Source organism: Trachurus japonicus, chromosome 7, assembly GCF_045865225.1.
Source record: "Trachurus japonicus isolate A0001 chromosome 7, Traja_1.0".
NCBI classification, from domain to species: Eukaryota; Metazoa; Chordata; class Actinopteri; order Carangiformes; family Carangidae; genus Trachurus; species Trachurus japonicus.
In genome coordinates this window covers 20169518-20187524 of record NC_140913.1, presented here as the reverse complement: position 1 = coordinate 20187524, position 18007 = coordinate 20169518, and the positions used below count along the sequence as shown (strand labels likewise).

The 18007-nt window shown below is 41.1% G+C and overlaps 1 protein-coding gene across 1 annotated transcript; it reads left to right on the top strand.

The window, feature by feature from the left end:
• The first annotated feature begins 195 nt into the window (after positions 1-195).
• lmbr1l (limb development membrane protein 1-like) lies at positions 196-16819 on the top strand. Its single transcript, XM_085781982.1, has 17 exons — positions 196-405; positions 5626-5710; positions 9490-9523; positions 9865-10004; positions 10467-10570; positions 10671-10794; positions 10885-10953; positions 11041-11105; positions 12006-12078; positions 12185-12271; positions 12401-12477; positions 12580-12657; positions 12753-12826; positions 13021-13111; positions 13219-13285; positions 13770-13931; positions 14497-16819. The coding sequence occupies exons 1-17, from the start codon at positions 343-345 to the stop codon at positions 14580-14582; spliced, it is 1479 nt and encodes a 492-aa protein (XP_085638108.1). The 5' UTR covers positions 196-342; the 3' UTR covers positions 14583-16819.
• Positions 16820-18007: the final 1188 nt, after the last annotated feature.

Below are 18007 nucleotides of genomic sequence, written 5' to 3'. Positions count from 1 at the left end.
TAATATGGCTTTAATTGGCTTCAAATGAGTGTCAGTAGGTTCACAATGTTGGATATTAGATAACTATAAATTGAAGTGATGATGACTGACAGCAGCTACCTGTAGCTCTTCCTCCTGCTGCTGTAGCCCCGCCCCTGACGACCCCTCCTTGTTTGGTTTTGATCAGAGCAGAGAGTAGCAGCACCAGGCTAACACACTCAGCTCAGTGTGAATGCAGCGAGGGGCCAAGCCGCCGCGTAGCCGCTGCACTTTTAACAAAGATGCCCCGTCTTTTGACTTTTTAAAAACTATCTCTACCCGCAGCGCTTTGAGCCTGAGAGGATACTGTAATGGTTTCGGAGGATGGAAACGGACGACGTGTCGGTTAGAGAGCAACTTTTCCACAACCGTGTCCGGGAGACCATAGTAAGTAAAGCACCACCGGCCGGGTCGGTTAGCCTTATTTGCATCACAATGAGGGGTCGCCACAAACAATAGGACTGTAGCCACTTCATCAACACAAGAAAAAGCCACAATGTTTGCTCTTTAAGTGTCTTGACTGTTTAGCATGACTTGTATAGTGATTGCACGACTGTGAAAGCCGTGAGTCGTGAAGGTCTCTCATGTCAGCACTGAACTACAGTAGCCTATCTGTTAGAATAACTTTAACGTGAGTTTTTCTCGTAACGTCAACGTTTGAAATGAGTTAATGAATTACTGGACGGATGCAACTGGTCATTACAGACAGACAGACAGCGGTGTGGCACGGCGACATCCTGCTCAGCATCTGGAGCTCCTCACTTGTGTTAGCAGCGACGACTTAAAGATCGCCTCCAAATCCCCCTCTGACCGTTTGCCATGGGGTTGGCAGCTCTGCTTCACGTTATTCTCTTTCCTCAACTATTCCCGGCTTAATACTGCATTTTACATTTGTTGCTGACCCCACTCTCTCAATTGAGTTGACTCTGCGTTTTTATGCAACATCAGCCACACACTGTTGAACTTCAGACTTGCCAGAGAGAGATCAGTCGAGTTACAGCAAGACACATGAATACTGACCTTTAACCTTTTTAAAGTCCAATCAGATCTCACAGGCAGTTCATTACCAGAGTTTGGAGGTATTTCAGGCACACAGTGTATCATAAAAACAACAATCTTGCCACTTCATGTTTGGAATCAGTGGTTGACTCATCAATTTTTGGAAACGGATCAGAAAAAGTCTGAACCTAGATTTTTTTTGGTACTGCAAATGTGTATGAGCAAAACCCATACTGCTGTAGCCTATTGCAGCTATAGCTGTCCTTTATTATATATACCGTATTAAACATAAATGATATCATACAATACAGATATTGTATTGGCCATGTCATGGGACTTAGTTATTAGTGATGGTAGAATACATTTTTCATATTATGGCAATTTAAAATGACCTCTATGGAAAAGGTTTTTTCGCAAATAATCAAATGCAATTTAAGATGTTTTTGAAACTGACTCAACTCTTAAGTTGAGATGTTTAAAGTTATTGGTTACTACTCAGTCTTTTCACATGAGGTATTTTGGGTAGAACCATAATACCCTCTGGACAGTACAAAGTTTGTTTTCACAGTCTTCAGGAAGTCACATGAAAGAAAGCTGTTTTTTTAAAGTTTAGAATTGACAACAAATGAATGTCCCATATTTTTTTCTAATGCCCTTGTTTTGACATTGTCCCTTTCACCTAAAGACCTAATGCTATTAGTCAACAGCCCCTTCTTAAGCCACTGGCTCGCCTCAAGTCTGCAGCTTACCTCCTCTTCACAGTGCTGCTGTAGGCTGGTCAGCTGCCTCTGCATCTCTGCTTATTAATGACTTGAAGCAATGCTTATCATTGATCATCTAGTTTTAAAATGATCAATATTTGGCAGTGGTGCTACCACAAATTATTAATGTACCAGAGCATCTAGTTGATGAAGGCTCGCTACATTGCAAGACCAGATATAGCCTACTGTAGATTAATATAAAGCAACAGTTATGTTTGTGCAGATGGTGCAAATAGATTAGACGCTAAAATTAAGCCTCTTGCACAATCATGGACAGGTTCCAAGATACGCCTAAAACATGTCTATAAATCAGGTGTATTAAAAATAAATTCTGTCACATTTGTGTACTGAATAACATTGAACGTCTCTGACCCACCCATCTTTAGAAACAAATCAATGATCTAAGCCCACAGCACACTTATAACTTTTTCAAACCCCTTCAGTGACTTCACATTTCACTATGCTGCAACCATTTGCTAGCATAAAAAATCAATCTGCACTCACAAAATTACAAAGTGAAGAGAGAATCTTAGAGATTTTGGCAATGGTAAAATTGAAAAGGCACATTGACGCAAGTATTCAGACCCTGTACTATGGCACTTGAAGCAGCTCAGGTGCCTACTGTTTGTTTTGATCATCTTTGTCATGTCGCTACCCCTTGATTGGACACACCTGTGGAAAATTAAGCTAATTGCACTTGTTTTGAAAAGGCACAGACGTGTATGTACACACACAAGGTCTCAAAGATGTCAATGTCAGAGCAAAAATCAAGCTATGAGGTTAAAGAAAATGTCTGAGATCTGGTTACAAAAAATCTGCTGCACTAAAGATTCCCAAGAACAACCATGGCCTCCACCAGAGAAAGTGGGAAAACTCGGCCAAACTGAATAATCTGAATTGGATGGTCTGAGCACTTACTGAATGCACTGTGTAAGCTGAGCATCTAGACACATAAAGTCATTTTAAAGCAGAAAGGCGTATAGGTGTATTTAGTAATGGCGTTCTTAAAACATGTGTTTCCTGCAACTCAGCCATTCTTTCCAAATCATAAAAAGATCAAACTGATATTGTTATTGTTTCCTTGTTTGAAGGAATAAATACCAAGGAATCATGTAGCGCAAAATTGACACATTGGCACACTGGTGTCCACCATTTGTTCTTGAGATGGATGATTAAGCACATTACCCATTTAATCAATCATAAAATTTGATTGCAGTCAGATGTCTGTCTTTTCTTGAGCACTGTATAAATTCTTAGATAAGAGGTGAACGTAACCAATATAGATAAAAAGAAAATTGCCTCCGCAAAATGATATAGAGCCAAAAGTGCACACCCATAGGCCCGCACCCAGAGCCTGGAGGGATCAAGAAGGATCAATGTTTAGCAGAATAAAAGGTCACAGTCATATCGTTCTGGAGAGAACTGGGACACTCAACATTTCCTAATATTAAGATACTAAGCCACCATAAAAGAGTGCTATGCGATTTGTAAAAGATTTAAACATTTTAAAAGTGCACTACACATGTCTTTTAGAGGATTTATATTCTGTAGGATTTTTCAAAGCATGTTGTCACGATGACATTTATTTTCTACTCTCAGAGAATCAATTATCTAACAGGAATCGGACTTGTTGCTGCCCCTGCTGTTTTACATTACTAAGCTCTCAAACATTGGATGACACACAGTAGTGAATTGATGAAAACAACATACTGTAGCTGCCCACCTTGTTGTGGATTAAAATGGCATTGCCAAAGTTATTTCTGTCTGCTGAATAAATATTGAATAGATTCTACCCAATCTATCCTCTGTGCTTGTGTACCACTGCCAACCTCCTGTATGCCCCTGAACAAGGTTAGGCAAAATGTGAAAACGTTTAGGCAGCTTTGTTTTTTTTGTTTGTTTTTTTTTGCTTGAAGCAGCACAAAAACGTTCAGGTTACACTGTGAATTTTAAAATGCTCAGAGTGAACTTGGAGCTCCAGGACTTTGTGCTCAACACAAAGATGTCAATCTGGATGCTGAACTCCTTACACTCATGCCAGTGGTCTGCTGTGTGCTGCCAATTCTTGACACCACCAATCAGCACGTGTCCCCACAAACGTGGCGGACTTAAAGGGTGTTATTTAGCCCCTCCACATACTTCCCACCCAATACCCATCCTTTGTTTCCTGCTTTTCCCTTTTTTTTTGGATTAGCTATAGCAAGCTCCTTGCCAAAGTATGCAGCATTATTGAACAATTTTGCACACTGAGCTGATTAGTTGTTACGTACAGTCCATTGTTTGCATGATGCAGAGTATTCTACCAAAGACCATTTAACAGTTAAGACTGTGCATTTGAGTGTGTGTGTGTGTGTGTGTTTGTTTGTTTGTTTGTTTGTTTTGGAGAGTTGTTGATTCAAATGTGTGGCCATTTTGGAGACTAGTTTGAATTTGCCACTCATCATATGACCAGAAGTTTGACCTCTCCAAAACACTATGCAGGACTTGCTGTAACATCTGCTGCAAGACATACCTAAACAAGTTGAAATGGTTGATGGCAGACTGTCACTTTCACACTGACCCCCCCCCCCCCCTCATGCACACACACACACACACACACACACACACACACTTTCTGCAGGTTTTGTGTACCCCATGTCCATACTCCAACCCTATTTGTACTATTTATTATGAATTTGGCTGAAGTTGGATTGGTATGAATTCTATTACAGCCCTCAAAGAATTAATCTTGATTATTGGTCCTTTGAGTTTTCTACCAGCACCACCAACAGGGAAAACCTAACATTTGTTCAAAGCTTTGGTTTATGACAGGATGCTTTGAAGTAGAAGTAGAAATCCCCCTTGCATACACTATGGATAGTCCAGTTGGGGAAAAATCCTAGAATAGTGAACATGTCTCTAATTTTCATTGATGAAACGAGCATGAAATAACCACACCAGCCCATCAGGCAGCACATGTAACTGTAGACCTTCAGTCTTGTTGAGTGAGAGCTGTCACACCTTAACACTCAGATTGTTATTTTTAATTAATTTCCCCTTGGCGCAGGAACCTTCACAGGGAATTTCTTTGTACTACCGCTTAAGTTTTGCATACTACACTCTTAAGTATTAATTGTATTCTGTCCTGGAAATTTTTGCATTCTACAGGAAAGTGTTTGGGATGTTTCTGTTAAACTCATGTCTGAAAATTCAATTTGTTTGCTGTCACAAGACCTTTTTTTTCTTCTTCTTCCAGACAGTTGAGACGTACTTATTAACTATGTGTTTAAGTGTGTGCTTGAGCACTGACTGGGTGTTTCAGAACATACAATCTATGAAGTTAATCAGAAAGATGCAGATAGAAGCTGAGAACTGTGCCAGACAGCAGATTGCTCAGTGAACATAGGTTTAACCTAAATTTGATGGTAGATTTAGTATAATGTATGTCAGACAGTATGGGGGCTCTCTGACTTTGGTATTAACCCTTCTTTTACTCCACTTAATCCTTCTTAGTTTCATCACTGTCACCCATTTAGCTCTCTTTTTGGGAATATAGTGGTAATCTTCAGACTCCATCTGTCTGGCTTGGCAATGGCTGAATTGGGAATGTTTGCATTTGTAGCAATACATAGCCTGTTTTGTTCATGCATTGCTGTTTTTGTCGACACAAAACATTGCCTTTGTGTTTTGGTACATTTGCCAGCTATTCACCCCCACTTCTAAGACTTGAAAAAAAGGGTCAGAGCTTGTCAGCAACATGACAGTTTTTTTTTTTTTTTTTTTGCAAAGCTGTATTTTTCTTGTGTTACTGCTAGCTTAAAAACAAGAAAAAACTAAACTCATGTGACATCTTTTGTTTTTTCTTCAGATCTGTGTGCTCCTGTTTACATGCCTTTACATTGTCTCCTACCTCATACTTACCCACTTCAGGAAGACTGCAGAGTTTGTCACAGGTGAGTTTTAAAGTCACTTGAATTTTAATAAGCGTCAGGCTTACAGAGAACTGCCGGGAGGGGAATTGAAGGTGTTGACAAGAACACTGATTCAGGGGTGCAAACTCGTCACCTTTCGGCGAAATTCGCCGTTTTGGATCCCAAATTGGTCATTTGTGTGATTCGTGTAAATCCGCAATAAAAAAAAATTTGAGGGGGTGGGGGTCCGGCGAGGCGAGGCGAGCCGAGCCGAGCCGAGCCGAGCCGAGCCAATGCACCTGTCTCTTTAAGGCGCATGCAGCTTATCTGGATGACAACGAGTGGTGGCAGCGCTCCTCTTGTGTCAGCAATACACACCTGAAGCTTCACTTTTAATACAGACTAACTAACGCGACTTTTTGAGCACGGCGAGTGAAAGAGTCGGAGCTAGAAGATGCTCCAGCAGCGTTGTGTAGGTGCTGTATGGGACCGCGTGTGTGTGATGATCGCGATCGCGGCCAATTAGCGATTAGCGCGTTTAGCATAATTAGCTCCAGTGTCTCCTTCTCTGGAGGAGGGTCTGGCAGCGAGACTAGCTCCAGTGCGACCTGTTCAGCAGCAGCAGCAGGAGGAGGAGGAGGTTGTGACAGGACACCTCTGCCTCTGTTTCACTTTATGTCGCTGGTAAATAATGTGGTTGTAAAAGTAGTAGGCTAAAGTTAAATTATTTAGTATGCACTAATTAAAGGGGCAGAGCTTTAAGAGACATTTTAGCTTTTATATTTTATAAGATATATTTTTTGTAAGAACCACAATTAATAAATATAGGTTATATATTTCAGTGAATATCTAATTGTTCTTAGCATTTGTTAGATAACTTTATTTGCCCAGTAAATTAAAACATGTTGGAACTATCAATGTCTCCTCTCTTGCCACCAGAATCTCACCAACTTCTAACCTCAGACTGTCACAATGATGTATCAGATGTCAGACTGCCTCATTCTTTCAGTTTTAACCTGAATATACAAGACATGATTGATTTTCCCAACGATCAAAGTATAAGAAACCGAACCGAAAACCATGACCACAAAACCGTGAACCGAACCGTTTGCTTGAACATCTTTTAAATACATATTGCCGCTTAAAGCAGATATCAGTGGCACGGCCGTTTCGGCTAATGCTGTGTTCAAGGCAGGCTTTTGAAACCGTAAGTTACAGCTTCAAGTCACAACTACGACTTGGTAGCGTTCCAGGTAACCCGTAGCTCGTGTTTTTACCGTCCTGTTGTCTGTGAAAGTTCCCTATAACGGCCACTCGTAACTTCCGACCCGTGAACTCGTACCAGATCGAACTGGTATGACTTCACAGGAAGGAAAAACACAAAGTACGAGTTTCCTTGAACGCACCATGAGTTAGCAGCTCCCGCCCTTGTCAGGCATCAATTGGTCCTCGTGCTACGTCACCACATTCACGCGCATCCCTTGGCTGCACACACAGCCCTTCATGCCGTTCTCTCCCCTCATTGGATAACACTTGTATCCCACAAGGAAAATTTTCTCCTCGGCTTACAGCAGAGCAGAGTGACGGAGAGACTCGTGTTTAGGCTGAAATACTTCATGTAAGTGATTGCTGACGGAAAATAGGACTATTTAGGACTTATATTAACAAAAACATTCCACTGATATCTGCTTTAATATGTTTTATGTAACCTATGGCATTTTTAAGCTTCATGTGTGTTATTGGACAGAAAGAGCAGCGCTGCCTTGGAGCATAGCCTACGTAGCCTACAGAAAACACATTTACATCAATAAATAAATGTTTCACAATGAACCAATCAGTCTGTATTAAATTTTATTTAGTTTGAAGGCAAGGTTTGCAAGGTTCATCTGATGGACATCAAGGGACAGATTCTCTAAGTTTTGCACAGCTTTTGCTCATGCTAAACCTGCAAAGGCTGAAGACCCCCTTCACATGTTTCAAAACCAAACACAGAGAGACAGATTGTGCAGGTTTAACAGGAGCAAAAGCTGTGCAAACCTGAGTAAATCTGGACCCTAGTCCCATGCTAAAATTGACTGTAAATTCACCTTTAAAGTTGGTTTTTACAAAAATTTCTCCGGGGGACCATGCCCCCGGACCCCCCTAGGGGGTCGGTATCTTGTCACCTTTTTTACCCCTGATGAGTTTGCACCCCTGCTGATTACATTGGTGTTTTGGAATTTCTTTCCACAGAGTATGTGGGACACAGGTGTTCAGAAACTACACACCGTGTTGTGAATAATAGTCTCTCATTTGTCGTTTGTGGAAGCAATAGGATCTTTTTTTCTCGCTTTTCTATAAGATGATTTCTCAAGTTAAATTTGCACACAAGCAATACAATTGCCTTTTCACAAACCTAAAATGAATTGGGTTTGTGAAAAAGGAAAGAAGACAACACAGTTTTCTTGATAGTTTCTAAAAAAAAATGTATCTGCAGATTTAAATATGTTATGTTTGATGACATGTAAAGTATAGCACAAATTTACACAGTAGCAGGACTGCACATTTTAACCCAAGTCTCTGGACCTTGTCTGAAGCAGCCCAGAGGTGAAGTGTGCGTGTTACGTAACATGCAACCACCTCTTCGGGCGGTGTCCTTGTGGATCTGGATGGTGGAGGGGCGGCGAAGAATGTTGCTACAAGATAAACAGTGTTGTAAAAGAGCTCTTTTCAACAAACATGTACTGTACAAACATCTGCTAAATTTGACTCTGCACAGAAAACACAGAATGTATTTTTTGGTCAACCCTGCATTGACACTTAACAACATCACAAATGTACAACTTACAAACAATCTTTTGCAAATGTGAAACATACCTCATGCAATTGGAACTGTGTTATTAAAAATTATGTTAAACGTTCGGCAGTGACTGGGCCGACAGTTACATAATAAATCCAATAACTTGCCACTATTGGAAGCAGATGTAGGATGTTTAACTAGCCAGGTCTCTGTTTTGCTGTGGCGGGGCTCGAATTGAACCTAGGAAATGGCCAGCTCATTTTCTCTTGTTGTTTTGAAGATCTGCTGTAAATATTGTTTTTGTATCAGCAGCAACACAACAGTTGTGCCTCAAGCTAAAGGACAATTGTGCAATTCCACTTCACCGAGTTGTTTTTGACATCAAGGAGCCATCAACTGGTTTCTGTTCCTCAGGCCTTACCTCGTTAAACAGCTGTGCCAACAATATCACTGGAAGAAGTTATAGTATCGTTCAGGGTTTGGTGCATAATTTAAGTACAGAAATTGTCGCAGTATCGTTTGAGAAATCTTTGTGTTGCATACACACCAAATGACAACAATACACTCGTGGCTTTTTCTAAGGGTTTTGGGCATAAAGTAAGCTCCTCTGTGTATGTACTTCAGTTTTAACTAGGGAGGGTGGGCTCTGCTCGGACAGAATGTTCCTAACATGTTGTTCCCCCTCACTCCTACTCTGAGGCCACTGAGATGTTTGCTTTTTTTTCATCCTCATATGGATCTGGTCTGTTACAGCTTTCCCCTACATACCCATATACTGTGTATGCAGTACATAGATACTGTGTAAACAGGTTTTACTCTTTTTTCATGTTAACACAGACTGTTAGCTGTCAATCAACATTTGAACACCTCTTATCTGATTGCACTTGGATGGATTATTGTTTAAAGCTGTCCTCAGTTATTCAGCTGTCTGAGCTAACTTAATCTTGTTTAAACATAAATGTGAAAACCAGATTGATGTTTTTAATTAGCAAGTCAGTTTTGTAATAGATGTAATCCTATTTATTTCTCTGCTCTATTACAGATGACATTGAGGATGCAACAGTCAACAAAATTGCGTAAGTGAAAACCTGTAATGATTAACTGACCCACAGCAATCTGTTCTCACTCACTTTGATTAGTGTCAGCATCAGTGACTGAACTGATACCTTAGTCAACGTGACATGCAGTGTCCTGAGGCCATTTGGTTGTGGATTTATTGCCCTGTCTTGTGTGTTATTGTGGTTGTTGGTCTGGACCGGGGCACTTTGTCGTCACCGTGGCCTTTGTCCCTACACGCTGTCACAGTATTACCTTATCCCAGGACACCCTAGTCTTTTGTTCCGGTGGTGACGCTAGCCTGAGGCTAAACACAAACACACGTGTCTTTACTGATGGCCTGTCTTTTTCCTTCTTCCAGGCTGTGGTTGTGTACATTCACCTTGTCCGTTGCAGTGTGTGCTGTCCTCCTTCTCCCCATCTCCATTTTGTCCAATGAGGTGCTGCTCACCTTCCCACGGAGCTACTACATGCAGTGGCTCAATGGATCTCTTATTCACGGTACTGTCCTATTGTAACACCAAAACAACAGCTGATAACTGCAGAGGTTGTTCTTCATGATCATTGGCAATAAGCTCCAAATCAATACTTCGCAGGCCCATGTCCAAACAGAAGCAGATAATTATCATGGATAGAAGGGCTGTGACCTTACTGGGCGCTGCGATTGGAAAAAGTGGTCCAACTAGTTCAGTTGAGCAACTCCAATCAAATGACAATATCTTTATTTATCGTTATAGTGGTATTTAAGCCAGAGGTATACCAGGCATGCACTGTTACTGGATATAATCTAATATATGAGAAATGCTCTGATGGTCGTCTTTCACATCATTTTATGTCGTTATAATTGCAGAACTATGCCAGTTGGTGGTGAACTGCTAAAATGCTTCACTGCAGTTTTAACCATAACAAGTGTTTTGTACCAAAAAATTAATATTAGGAAAATCTCTCCTCCTCTCTTCTCAGGTTTGTGGAACCTAGTTTTCCTTTTCTCCAATTTGTCCCTGGTCTTCCTCATGCCCTTTGCCTACTTCTTCACGGAGTCTGAGGGATTTGCAGGGTCCAAAAAGGTACAAGTTTTGACACAAAAACCAATTACAAAACAGTTAACTGGAAATTCACAATGCGTACATATCAACCTGTTGATAACAGAGTGTCTGTTCTGTGTAGGGGGTGATGGCACGGGTGTATGAAGCAGTTGTGCTGCTGTTGCTGCTGGCTCTGCTTGTACTGGGCATTGTGTGGGTGGCATCAGCCCTCCTCCATGACAACATAGCCAGGAAAAGCCTTTATGGTGAGTCACCCGCATCATACCTGAAGATCCCCCAGTGACCGTGGGGTTTATTTAATATAACTGTTTATACTGTCCATCTCTCACTTTTAGACTTGTGGGAATATTACCTTCCTTACCTGTACTCTGGGATCTCGCTGTTTGGAGTGTTGCTGCTTTTGTGTAAGTATATGTTTATCATAGTTACTTGAAACTGTACATTATGACACTCTGATGTCACCTTTAATATGTGTGTATTTCTCTCCTCAGTGTGCACTCCCTTTGGGCTGTCCAGGATGTTTAGTGTGACCGGCAGCCTTCTAGTTAAACCACGGGTGAGTGACTGACCTTATATCTGGAACAAAAATACGAGACCAAATGTTAGTAGCTATGCTAGCATCTCTGTGAGCCTGCAATAAAAGCTAAGATATCTTATACTGTGCTCTAAAAAGTTATACTACAGACAGTGGTTTTAAAGTTTTCTAAGCAGGTTTTAAATATAAATTGTGTTATACTCACAGAAGACAATATGCATACCAAATTGATGTGCACTATTCCTCCTCAGGGCATGAGCTATTCACAGCTAGAAAATTTTAAAGGAATTGTGGCTTAGGAAGTTATTATAAAGATAATTGAATGTTAGGAAAAACATTTTGATGACTCTTTGTGAAGTTTAAATAACCGTACATTCCCAAAGTTTGATTGACTACCATTTATACTGTCAGCAAGTTATGCAATGTGTGACACTGGAAGCATTTTCAACGTACTTGACTATTATGCTGCCACAATTAGTGGTAGAGGCCAAGTGGCACTTTACATACTTTGGATGTTGGCTATTAGTTTTTCAAGTAGTCAAACGTCATAGTATTAGACAATTATGATAAGTGAGCAGATGACGTTCAGGATAAGGGATCCCCAGGGTTACAACAGTACATCCTGTACTGTGTCATTGCAATCAGTCCAGTAATTGTTGAGACATCTCACTTAAAACCACCATTTCAATTTCATGGTGGTGCAAGAGAAAAGTCAGTGGTCACATTGATGTGTGCAGCATTTCATCTTCATCAATCTAGTAGCTTCTAACATATCTCAGCCTGGGTCGATGTGGTAGCCTGACGGACAGAAAGTCTCTACCTTAAAATATGACGGATTAAAAGGTGTTTTGTGTTTCCATATTGTAGTTTCTTAATTGAACTATTCAATTCATTTTGTCCTATTCATTGCATCATCTTTAGCTGCTGGAGGATGTAGAAGACACACTGAGCTGCACTGCATTTGAGGAAGACTCTCTTTCCAGGAAAATGAACTGTAAGAAGGACAACATGAACACACTCCTCTGTCATTTTCAAATAGTTCACTTAAAAGCTGGCTCAGTGATGTTTTATCTCAATTATCTGTTGTTGTCTGATTGAAGGTGACAGCACGTCATGCTGGGTAAGGCTGAACATGGAGGCAATGAAAAAAGAGTACCAAACGGTCCGGAGCAAGCGAATCGCTCTGGGTAAGACCGACCAAACAGACTGCTCTCTGCTGGGTTTCCTCCACACTGATTGCACTGTGTAGGCTGTATTGCTGTACACTTATTTGTTGTTGTTTTTTTTGTCTTTTTTTCCATTTTGTTTTCTCACAGAAATGCGTAGGAAAGCATCCCCTTGGCAGCGCAACTTGGGTTATCCACTGGCCATGCTTGTGCTCCTCGCACTGACGGTACACACTTATTTATCAATAGAATTGCTACATTCTGTTATAGCACTCATTTATTTCATTACCCCCAATGATTGTTTTCACTATAACATTGCTGCTCCTCAGGTGATGTGTGTGCTGATGGTCTGTTTTAATGTGCTGGAGTTACTTCTGGATGAGACGGCGATGCCCAGAGGAATGGAGGTGAGGATTTTGCAAGAACAAAATTGTGACCATTTAATGTTGCAGCAGCTAGTCTGTGCAGATCTGTGATGGTTGTTGTTGTTGTTATGTTTTAGGACCCTCACTTAGGAATGGCCTCCTTCTCTATGTTCGGCTCACTGGGTGCTGCAGTTCAAGTAGTCCTTATCCTGTATCCTTTCAACATACGAGTGTGTTAACTAGTCATGTCCATTTGGCTGTGACTCAGCCACCAATGCACTGTTTGACCAGTGTGTGTAATGTTGACTCATCCTGTTAAGTTTATTAAAAGTACATCATTGATGTACTGTCTGGATGTTAAGTATTACTTCTCTTTCCAGTTATCTGCCTTAAATTGATTGTCAGCTACCTGATGGTCTCCTCAGTAGTAGGTTTCTATAGTTCCCCTCTCTTCACCAGCCTCCTGCCTCGTGCACAGGACACTAACCTCACACAGGTATTTCACAGTTAACCTTAAAGTGTGTGTAATCTTACAGTGAGATATATCAAAAAAACGATTAAAGTATGGTGTTTAAAAGTAACCCCTGAATTCTTTTTTCCCAGATAATTGCAAACTGTGTTTCACTGCTCATCCTGAGCTCCGCCTTGCCAGTATTTTCACGCACACTTGGTAAGGACATGACAAAAGCTAAATGAATGACAAATACAGCATTTCTAAGACCTAAATATGCATACATTTTGAGTTTGCTGTTCAGGTAAAGTGTACACTGAGTAAGCTACACAGAGCTGCACAACATCAGACCAAATAGTGGATGTAGGTTAGTTAGACAGTTAAAAGATCATACAAAACATGAACACAAGACTATTTGTAGAAATGGTCAACTCGGTCTTATGTTGTGTAAAACTCTTGCATATATTTTGGATTTTAAGGGTAAATAACTGCTATGTATTATGAAATAGGGTCAAGGGATCTAGTGTATGTGTGTGTGTGTGTGTGTGTATATATATATATATATATATATATATATATGTGAATATCAATAATTTTACTTGCAGTTTCAAAACCACCCACAAGAGGGCAGGTGTAGGCCATGAGCTCTACTTGACCAAGTGATTCACATGTGGAATATTTTCTCTGGCCTCCATTGTTGTAGGGATCACCCGCTTTGATCTACTGGGAGACTATGGTCGGTATAACTGGCTCGGGAACTTCTACATTGTCTTCTTATACAACATGCTGTTTGCTGGACTCACCTCTGCCTCCCTGATCAAGACAGTCACGTGGGCAGTACAGAGAGAGCTCATCCGTGCCTTTGGTCAGTATACTCTAATTTTGAATTCATAAAACAAGATGACAAGTTCTTGATATCCATAATTTTCTCTGTCAGTGAGATTGTGTTAAACTGAAATTTGCTGCACTTGGATAGCTGTGTCACAGATTTTCCCACCTTTGGACGCATTTCCCAATGGGCTGGTCTCTCTTCCTCAGATAGAAAGAATACAATTCTTTCAGGAAAGTGTAAAGGGACAAGAGGAGAGTCAGGTCCCCTTGGGGACCTTCAGGCACACCGCCCCAGACCCCTCACGGCACACACGCCCTCTAACCCTCCACCCAACACAAACAAGCGTGCAGAGCATGGACACGCCAAGTGTGCGCACACATGCGCTCACAACCCCTTCCTCACAGTACAGATAGCATCTCTGCACAGTGGCAGCTTTCTTCCACTTTCCCATTGCCTCCCAACTTACTTTTGTTCTGTGATTAATAGACTTTCATTTCACCTAAATCGCTATTTTTCTTTGCTTTGCGAGTTTTGCGCTCCACCTTATGATTGTGAGTGACGTTATGGTCCTTTTGTTGTTCCCTCTGTGTTTTTGCAGGTCTCCACAGGCTGCCTTTAACCGTGTCACGCTCCACCATCCCCTTCAGACTCCTCTTGACCAGTGGACTCTCTAAAATCCAGTGAATTCTCCTCCTTAACACTGCCTCTCCTAACTTTAAGAAACTGAGCCACTTCAAGTGTGCACCTACTGGATTATATGCACTTACAGCTCAGTCTCCTTGCCACTTGGTTCATGGGTGAGGTCACCAAGTGTGAAGAGACTGGGGAAGGTGACGAGCATGTCCGCTTCTATCCAGTGGGAGCTCTCCTTAAAGCTGCATTAAATGACCAGTTTATCAGGGTCCAGATTTGTGCAGTGGCTGACAAGCACAGGTACAAGTAGTTGTGTGGTTGTGGTCATGACTGGAACAAGGTGAAAAAGGATTACAGTCATCCTGGAGGTCGTGCTGTAGTGGACAGTTAACAGAGCAACCCCCCGCTGAAAACCTGATGCCTTACGAAAAGAGGATTCATTAAGTAGCCGTTGCTCTGTTGACACATGTGAAACTCAGCAGAGTTGTTTTGAAATATTACATTGTCGCTGTGACATAATTTCCTCTTCCTGCTTCAGGTCGATCGAGTGCTCTCTCTTTCTCGCTGCTTCCCCACGCTTTCCTCTCCTGGGTTGTACCACTATTTTAAGATTGGGAATCTTACTTCCACTTGTTCAGTGGCCCGGTCTGCAACAGTGTTATGTTAGTAAATGAGAGGAAGTTGTTATTGGGCACAAATGGGACACGGAGTACCTTGTCTATCAGTTAATCCACAGGTTACACAGGGAATATATGAGACAGTAGTGGTCTCAGGGTTTTAATTTCTTGAAGGTGACAGTAAGCTTACTGAGTCTGAGGACTAGTCTACGATTTACAGAAATACACAAAAAAAGCTTTACTTCTACTTTTATGCAAGACCTTCAAATGCCATTTGACACTCACTGGGAGAAACTTCTGCCTTAGACCAATCAAACTGTGAATTGTTCAGAATTTGTGGGGAAGTGCAATATTTTCTAAGTAAAAAGCACACTTTACCTTTACCAAAAGTAATTTCAAAATTTTCTGCATGCTTTTTTCCATAGTCTTTTTCATCTCATTCCTCTGTGTGTTGGACTTTGAGAGGAAGCTTAGAATACTCGGAATATGTTCAAATAACAAATGTGATCCATGCAGTCGTTTATGGTGTCAGTTTTTATAAGTTTATGACCTAGATCCAGTTGTGTTTATCAGCTGTATCTCTTCATCGTCAGTGTGTTGGTGATCCAGTGTCACCGTTTGCCATTGCTGCTGTATCAGCAGGTAAAAAGCTGTTGGTTTGACCAGCAGGGGACAGTGTATCTCAAACCCAACATCAACCTCTGTTGTGAGGTTCCCTCTCTTTCTGGTTAGCTATGTTATGTATTATGTATGGAGCTCTCTGAGGTTTACTCATTTCACTTTTTTTTTTCTGTGAATTTTCTTTTGGGTTTTGGGAACAAAGTTTATAATGTGCTGTTTTTTATTTTATTATTTATGGGCATTTTTGGATCCATACTTCACGTGTTGAGTCATTACCCTTGGGGTTTTTAACAGGCATTAAAAAAAGTTGAATGTGATACAGTTAAGACAAGAAATTAAATTTCTCAAGGATTAAAAAAATGTTTACTGTTGACTTTCGAAAAGCTCTGATGGTTTAGATGTTCTTAAAGCTGAATTTTTAACCATCTGTGATGATTGAGCAAAAAGCAATAAAAAATGTCTGTATTTTTAACTTCTTTGTGTCCTCTTGGATCCACAACAAGGGAACTTTTACTGTAAACTGTGTCTTTGTTTCATTTTATGAAATGTAACCACCTCATGAGTGATCTGACATGGTCTGTGGTGGGTGTGTGGAGCTGGTGAGGATGTCTGTCTTCTACATCCCTCCACCCTTTTGTTGCACTTCTTTTAATCAGCAGATGAAGAAAGCCTGTCTGTCAGTGGTGTCCAGCCGCGACGCCACTACAGCCGTTGCCCACGCTTTCCCGACTCTGATGCAAACACCAGATAAAAAAAACCCAACAAATCAAGAGGAGAAGAGACGTTCAGTCACACTCCTTCACCTCACCACCCACCCACCTCCTTTCTTCCATCCCTTTTCCTTGCCTATTGTTCATTTCCTCATCTCATTTTTCTGAAGTCAGTACAAGAAAACCCCAGCTCTGATTAATTTCTCCCTCTTGATTTTTGTTTGCATTTCTTGTTTTGTTTTGTTGGATGTTTTAATTGAGCTTATTTGGTTTAGGGGTTTGTTTTGCAGTGCGTTTCCTTTGCTAAAAGGAAATGAACTCAAATGTCGCCGTAACATCACTTGCACATCTGGAGGCTGGTTACACTCTGAGGAAGTGACACATAAGCCACATGTAAGGTGTGTTTATGTGTGAGAGAGTTTTGTGCATTATCAGTCTTCATGTGTGAGAAATCTTGAAAGAAAAGAGTTTGTTCAATGCCAGAAGTTTGAACAAACCCAGACTTAAAAAGGTTAAAAAGTGGTGATTCAGAGAGTAAAAAACAACTCAAATAAAATTTTCAGTTGTCATTCGCAGTTCTCCTTGGGATTACTGAGAAACAGAATACATAAGCATTGCCGAGGGATCCTTTATGAATATAAACCCTTCCTTTAATAAAATATAAAGACTTCTGTGCCATTTCGCTAACTCCTATCGCCCACTCCCTGAACTGAAATTCTCCTTGACTTTAAAGAAACAATGCCACAACTGTGCTACTGAAAATTCTTCTGGACACCACACTGTGTTACACTTTGAGGATAATATTGCTGTTTGTGACGGTGATATGCTCAGCTTTTTTGGCCTATTAGAGCGTCTCCAACAAACCAAGTGTAATAATTTTTCTCTACGAAGGCGTACAAACCATGGAGCAGTCTGACACATCAGCCTTAATGTTGGATTTTGTTGGAGAAACATTGATATAGCACCTCTCCCTGCAGCAAAATATTACGGGTTGATAGTGCAATCAAAGTGTCCCAGCAGTCCCACTGGGTAACACACTCTATTGGACTGATTGTCAGGCGTATCGGGGACAAGGCAGGAGACGGGCAGCTTGTAATGGGATGAGATAGGCTATCTTTATTGTCAAAAGATAAGAATGAAGGGGGGAAAAAGACACAGATTAGCTTTCCTGACAGTCGGCTGTTTGAAGTTCATGCCAAAGTGCATTAGGGGCTGTTATTCCCTCGTTTTGTATGCTTACAAATACAGAACCACTCACAGGAAAAGGCGAGACTTGCTCGCTAATCAACTGATAATGGGTCATACTGTCGGTTTGCCATAGCTGCCCGCCATCCTGCCTGCACACTCACGGCACACTTGCCTCACACTGTTGACTGGCACAGGAATTAATTGGCTGCATGGGTCTGGCCTGAATGGTGCGATGTGGATTTTTAAGGGAGAAAACCTGTAATGTCATCATTTAATTTAATTACCGGATTCAAGTAGAGAGCTTTTTAAGAATACAGTGTGTGATCTATACAATGTAAAT